At 44.3% G+C, this 6,952-nt stretch overlaps 1 protein-coding gene across 4 annotated transcripts in view; it reads right to left on the bottom strand.

Moving 5' to 3' along the window:
• Window positions 1–1,267: 1,267 nt before the first annotated feature.
• Window positions 1,268–6,952, bottom strand: part of LOC142496735 (solute carrier family 2, facilitated glucose transporter member 5-like) — a 31,283-nt gene continuing 25,598 nt past the window's right edge. For all 4 annotated transcript variants that reach the window (XM_075603597.1, XM_075603596.1, XM_075603598.1 and 1 more), the window contains 2 exons: window positions 3,577–3,704; window positions 1,268–1,995 (listed from right to left, as the gene is read on the bottom strand). In XM_075603597.1, coding sequence (XP_075459712.1) covers window positions 1,756–1,995; window positions 3,577–3,704 — 368 coding nt within the window. In that variant the 3' untranslated portion in view covers window positions 1,268–1,755. The remainder of the gene's footprint in view (window positions 1,996–3,576; window positions 3,705–6,952) is intronic.

Below are 6,952 nucleotides of genomic sequence, written 5' to 3'. Positions count from 1 at the left end.
TGCGAGTGGGGGTTGTAAAACCCGCGTTAGCATACAATCCTCCTAGACCCAGTTCTAATCCCTTGCTGGCAGGCAATACAGGTTAAACCTGTTTGCCCCCAAATATCCCTCTTTTCCCCATGTTCCAGAAGTCTCTGCCCTGCAGCTATTTCTCATAAGAGGCCACCCATACAAGGCAACCCACTTATAAGCTTGCACAGGCAGCTACAGGACCATGAGTCAAAGGGAATACAACATAGAATGCATTAACTGGCTCACTGGGCTTACATTGTTAACCCCACACTCACGCGGTTCCTAACTTATAACCCTATGGGGGACAGTATAAGGGGAACAGAATTACAGGGCAACATGCTAAGGTACAATATTAGGCCCAAGAGCTGACACTCTCAGCCCTTGCCATACGGTTTCAGGGGCAGCCAGCCGGGCTCCACCTTTATTAATGAAGACCGGCTACCCCCTACCATCACAGCCACCTGTGCTGAAGCAGGAATATCCTTAAAACCTCTCCTGTTGGTGGCCCTTGAGGACTGGAGTTGGCCACCCTGGGTCTAGCACGTAAAGAGTTATTGGCTTTGTGGAGACTTTCAGAGAAATCTAGAGTATATTCAAGATTAAATAGAGGAGAGGTGGGACACTGCTCAAACCATAATATCATGTTAGGAAAACAGATAGAAGTGAGCCTGGTGCACAGGGGTAATGGCTATATAATAACAGAAAAAAGTGACAGAGGTCACTAAAAGTCCCCTGTATGTTGCACTCAAGGCTGGGTGGAAAGTACCAAACTCGTGTGAAAAATCTAGTCACAGAAAGTGTGTGTTCCAAGGAAGCTAAACCCTAAAAGTGTCACGTTAAAGACACAACAATTTAGCTAATCCTAACAATCATACGCAAATATATCTAATGATGAGTCAGTAGTATCACCCAATCCAAATGATAAGGAGCAAACACGTATCCTGATCACATAACACACAAGTAAGGGTAAATGTCTAAAAGGTATGAGTATACCACAGTATGGACCAATAAATGTCCCAAAAGGATGGTAAAGTAGATACTAGGGGATACAAATACCCACTGAAAGACTAATGTCTAGGTAAATGATCAAAGTAAAGACCATAAATCCACGGAAGTATGTCTCGTAGGCTTTAACGTGACACTTTTAGGGTTTAGCTTCCTTGGAACATACGCTTTCTGTGACTAGATTTTTCACACTAGTTTGGTACTTTCCACCCAGCCTTGGGTGCAACATACAGGGGACTTTTAGTGACCTCTGTCACTTTTTTCTGTTATTATATATTCAAGATTATTCTATGTAGCATACAGTGGAGGTTTGAATCGGCCGAGCAAGGGGTGACTAGAACAACGGGGGTCACTTAAACCTCAAGGTACACCCACAGTCTTACGCAGCAACAACAGGCTAGGAATGCAGAGTGATCACAAAGCTTACAATGACACCTCGTATAGTAATTCAATGTCCCAGCAAAGGTAGAGCAGAGGAAGTATGAAAGATGTGCGCTAGTGAAGATAAGCAGCACTCAGTTACAAAACAGGATTGAGCATGTGGATTGTCCGCAGAAGCCAATGCAGCATATTTTGCAACCACAGAATCTAGCAGGATCTACTATTAGAGCAAGTGTTCAGAAAACCTTCACAGTGGTCTCCCCAGTACCAGAGGAGTCCGTGCCTTTGGGAGATACCAGAAGCAATGTATTCCTGGCTCCTCTGCCAGTGAAGTCAACAACAGGACCAGGGATTATTTTAGAATGGTGTCATTGTAGTGTCATTCTTGACTTCCGGGGAGGCCTCGTTCGAGATTGGGTTTAGGTCCTGGAATTCCTTAGCGTCCGTTCTCTCCTCCAGTCCGTTTCTTTTGGCCATCAGCTGGCTGATCTCCAGGAAGGTCTTGCCTTTGGTTTCAGGGACCACAAGGTAAATGAAGATGAAGGTAGCCAGGCAGATGGCCGCGAAAAGGATGAAGCTGTAGGGGCCGAGTCCCTTCTGCCGGGAAACAAACAAGCAAGGGGTTAAGTGCTGCAGCAAGTATAGGTGTAAGACGAGAGGAGCTCTGCAGGCAGCAAAGACATTATAGGAGCAATGCTCTGCAACATACTAAGGAGTCTAATTGCTAAAGTCTACCGGCTGCAGAACTGGAGCACAACCAGAGAGAAAAAACCCTAGCACCACATGCATATAAAAATCACATTAAAAGCAATAGGATTCTTCTCTTTTAATAGATCTGGTGCAATTCCTACGTGCTGGTTTTGCCCCAGTTTAGAAGATATGGGATTTTATTAAATAACCCCCCCCTCCCCCAAGTGGTTAATGGATTAATACTCTGCTGCTGTAATGGATCGGGCCGCGCGCGCGGTAGCCTCGCAGAAGGCGCGCGTACCCGATCGTCTGTGACGGATCGGGGGACAGGCACCGCCCAGCGAGTCCCCGTCACCTCAGGTCCCACCGCTGCTGGTTGCTCCGCTCCTTCACTCCCTCGCTCCCTTACCTCCTCCACGCCGAGCCGCTCCTCCGCAGTGCACGGCGCACGCCCAGGCACACGATCGGTGCGGGCGCACGGCAGCCTTACAGAGGGCGCGCGCACCCGATCCTTTTACCAGCCCTCTCGCAACCGTGGCTCTGCCCTTCACCGACTGCAAGCTATTGTGGTGGATTCTTCCCCTGTCTCCTCCCCTGCTCTCCTGCACCTATCCCTGCAAACACCCAGACAAACCCCTGCTCCACCCCTTGCTTCTATTGGTCCTCCTTCCCTAATGACCCCACTCTGTCCTCTCATTCCTTGCTCTGCATAACTTCTCTGTAGCTCCTGTGTGCAGTATCTATGCACAGCTCTGTTCCTGACTCCGCTCTGATTCCTGTCCCTGCCCTGTTTGGATTCCTTTGGTTTGATCTTGGCCCCGTCTGACTACGTGTACCTCGCTTCTCCTGAACTCTGCTTTGGACCTCACTATGCTGCTTTCTCCTGCCCCTGACTCCTGGCTCTTAGACTACTACCCTCCGACTTCTGGCACCCCGGGCTCAGCAAGTATACCGTTAACCCTTCTCTCAGCAGGCCCGGCAACGCAACTTACCACACTCCGGGCACGCCCTCACTGCTGTGGGCGCGTGTTATACCCTTACCCACCTCAGTACTGGGGACTGGCCAGGTCTGCAGGCATACAGGCGGTACAGCTGCACTGTAATCATGTTGTTAAAGTGGCAACTCTCAGTTGGCTAAGATGTTAGTGGAGCAATGCTCTGCGGCTGGTTAAGATGTTAGTGGAGCAATGCTCTGCCACTGGTTAAGATGTTAGTGGAGCAATGCTCTGCCACTGGTTAAGATGTTAGTGGAGCAATGCTCTGCCACTGGTTAAGATGATAACGGAGCGATGCTCTGCAGCAGGCTCAGATTTCAGAGTCACCATAATCTGCATCAGACTACGGCAGGGATTTATCAAGCCGCAATGAGGGGTATCGCACCCTAATCTGGAGCCAACGCCCAGTAACTTGACCTTGATGCCTCTTACCACAACAGGGTTAAGGAACAAAGCTCTACCAGTGTCCAGCCGTTTAGGGACCTGCACTCACCATGAGGAATTCAAAGATGAGCCCAACTGTGAAGTTTGACAGCCAGTGCACACTGCCGGCTACCATGAAGGCTGCTGGTCGGGAGGCCTGACGGAACATCTCAGTGGTGATCACATAGGGGATGGAGCCTGGGCACGAGACAGGAAGAGAGCGGGATCAAAGATTTCCTACCATTTTTGTTTCAAGCTATACGTATAGATTTACGTGTGTGTGTGTGTGTGTGTGTGTGTGTGTGTGTGTGTGTGTGTGTGTGTGTGTGTGTGTGTGTGTGTGTGTGTGTGTGTGTGTGTGTGCGTGTGCGTGTGTGTGTGTGTGTGTGTGTGTGTATATATATAAAAGTATTGTTTTACAGAACTATATTCTTCAGAAATAGTAAAGTAAAATATTAGGGGATTTTACAAGTTGTAAAGAAATGTGTTATATATAAGAGCGGCATTACAAAGTACAACAAACCTACACTTCTCCAGGACCGATATATATATAAAAATACAGTCAGCTCAAACTGCTGTGTTTGGCTACTTCACATGGTGGGAATAAATACCTTCTTTGACAACATCATATTGGTGAGTGCTGCAGATTTTTTTTTTTTTCACACACACACACACACACACACACACACACACACACACACACACACACACACACACACAGATATATATTATCATCAACTTCTACAAGCCTTGTCAATCCACTGCTGGATGAAGGCCTCCCCAATGATCTTCCACAGTTGCAAGCCCTTTTTCTCCATGTTGCTCCAACACATTTTCTGATTTCATCCTCCTATTTTACTTTTGGTCGTCAACTGGGTCTTTTAATCTCTCTTGGAATCCAGTCGAGTACCATCTTTGTCCAACAATGGTCATTTCTTCTTGCGATATGCCCGGCCCATTGACATTTTAATTTCTTCACCCTTGTGATGATGTCACAGACTTTTGTTTGATTTCAAACCCATTCATTCTTTTTCCTGTCTCTTCGGGTAATACCCAGCATGCATCTCTCCCTACTTCTTTTCATTGTCCGAAGCTTCTGAATTATTTTCGTATTTAGGATCAAAGTATCACATGTATGCATCAGCACGGCCAGAATACGCTGGTCAAAAACTTTCTTCTTGAGACACAAGGCAAATGCACTCAATCCCATCTTCATTCACTTATTGATTTCATTCAAAAGCTTCCTATCCATTGTTATTTTCTGGCTAAAGTAGACATAGTCCTTGACTGCTTCTAGCTGTGTTCCATTTATTTCAATCTTTGCAGAGTTGATACATTTGTTGAACATCACTTTGGTCTTGCTGAGATTCATATGGAGGCCTACGTTCTTATTTGCTTTGGGGGGGGGGGCGGTCTCTAATATGTTGCTGGAGGTTTTCTGGACTTGTGGCAAAAATAATAATGTAATCTGCAAATTGTAGGTGACCCAAATATTCAATCATTTATTTTTATTCCTTTTTCTTCTTTATCTAATGTCTTGAACTATTTTGCCTTCTTATGCATCTAGGACCACTGAAGTGTAGACAGAATCAAATGCTTTATCGGAATCTACAGATCCTAAAATGTGTGGCAGGTCATAGTCATTAACACAGAAAGAAATGTGCTTAAAAGCGCTAATCACTGTAAAAACAAACTATAAAAAATATGCAATAAAATACGCAAAAAATAAATAAAAAATGAAATATGAAACGGGAAGCAAGGGATCAGCTGGTAGAAACAACACCAGAGAGAGGAACAGTAAAACAAATACAAACCAGCGCCCACAACAATAAAGGATAAAGTCCAATAGAATTAAAAATCAAGTCTGTCCAAATCATTGATGATTCTCCATGGATTGGGTCCGTGACATGCGGATAGACAAAAAAGAGAAAAAAGAGAAAATCATAGTGTACTATGTGTTCATAGTGTACACTATGATTCACTCTTTTTTGTCTATCCGCATGTCACGGACCCAATCCATGGAGAATCATCAATGATTTGGACAGATCATAGTCATTACTTCAGGAAATCACTTTTTGTATGACTTGGATGTGATCCATTGTGTTGTATCCACTGTAAAATCCCGCTTGTTCTCTAGGATGGGCAAAGTTCAGGATCTGTTGTAGCCGATTTGTGAGTATCTACATAAAAATCTTATATGTGATTGGGAGTAGACTGATTGCTCTGTAGCTCTTGAGGTCTTCTTGATCTCCTTTCGTATGGATGAGGATAACTATGGCATTCCCCCATTGCTCAGGATATATAATATAGTCAATTTCATTCTTGACTCCATTGGATCCATTCCATGTCCATCTCTATTTGGATTCTTCTTGAAGAATGAATTCATGATGTAGACGTTTTCGCATTCAGCACATTCTACCGATCTGTCCCCACAGTCATTCCAGTTACCGTAACCATACTTACCAACTGATGCTTCGTCTTTCTGAAGGGCACCAATCTGTGCACTGAAATCTCCCAGAACAATCATGGTGACAATTTCCTTTGTTGTTAAGCTGGTTGATTTCATGATTCAAGTCTTCCACTTCATTGTCTGCGGGACTTAATGTTGGAGGACTATTTTGGATTATTTGACGTTTGTATCTCTGTGTCAACTGAATGACGATTCTGGCTGCTCTTTTTGATGAGCTTTCCTAATCCACTATGTTGTTTCTCCATCTCTTCTTAACGGTAAAGCCTACTCCACTGTATCTTACATTATCTTTACCTCTGTAATAAAATAGGTGTCTGCGTTTGAGCTCAATGAGGCCTTGATCTTTTTCTTCCAACTTGAATAAGGCCAACATTATCCCATTTAATCTATTCAAGTTCATCTTCCAGTTCTTGCAGTGCCGCTTCACTGGAGAGAGTCCGGCTGTTGTAGGTAGCCACGTTTAGGTGTGAATGAACGCTTTTGTTTAACCTCTTGGGATTCTTAGCACCCTCTGCCTTCTTCCTGAACACTGTCAAGGCCAGGGAGACGGCAGCCTCTACAGAATGAGGGCCATTGCTTTTTGGTGTGTTCCATATTTGGGGGTTACGGTCTTACTTGCTATGCTGGCCTCATTTGCATTTTGGCAAGTACCTTTCCCACTTTATCCAGGTATATTGTTCAAGCTTTCATAGTATGGTTAAACCTACAAGCACAAGTGCCACTATACATCTTCCTGAACACCCGTTGAAACCTTCCCATCACCTTGAGGCAGTGGGATAAGCATTTGAGGGAAGGAGATATACAGTAGATATTGACACCCACACATATGCATATATAATATATAATATGCACAATATATATATATATATATATATATATATATATATATACACATATACACACACACACATATATATATATATAGCTATAGATATATTTATTAGATATACATGTAGATACAGAAACACACCCTTCT

This window comes from Ascaphus truei, chromosome 6 (assembly GCF_040206685.1).
Source record: "Ascaphus truei isolate aAscTru1 chromosome 6, aAscTru1.hap1, whole genome shotgun sequence".
Taxonomy (NCBI): Eukaryota; Metazoa; Chordata; class Amphibia; order Anura; family Ascaphidae; genus Ascaphus; species Ascaphus truei.
Note: the sequence above shows the minus strand (reverse complement) of the source record. Positions and strands in the feature narration are given on the sequence as shown.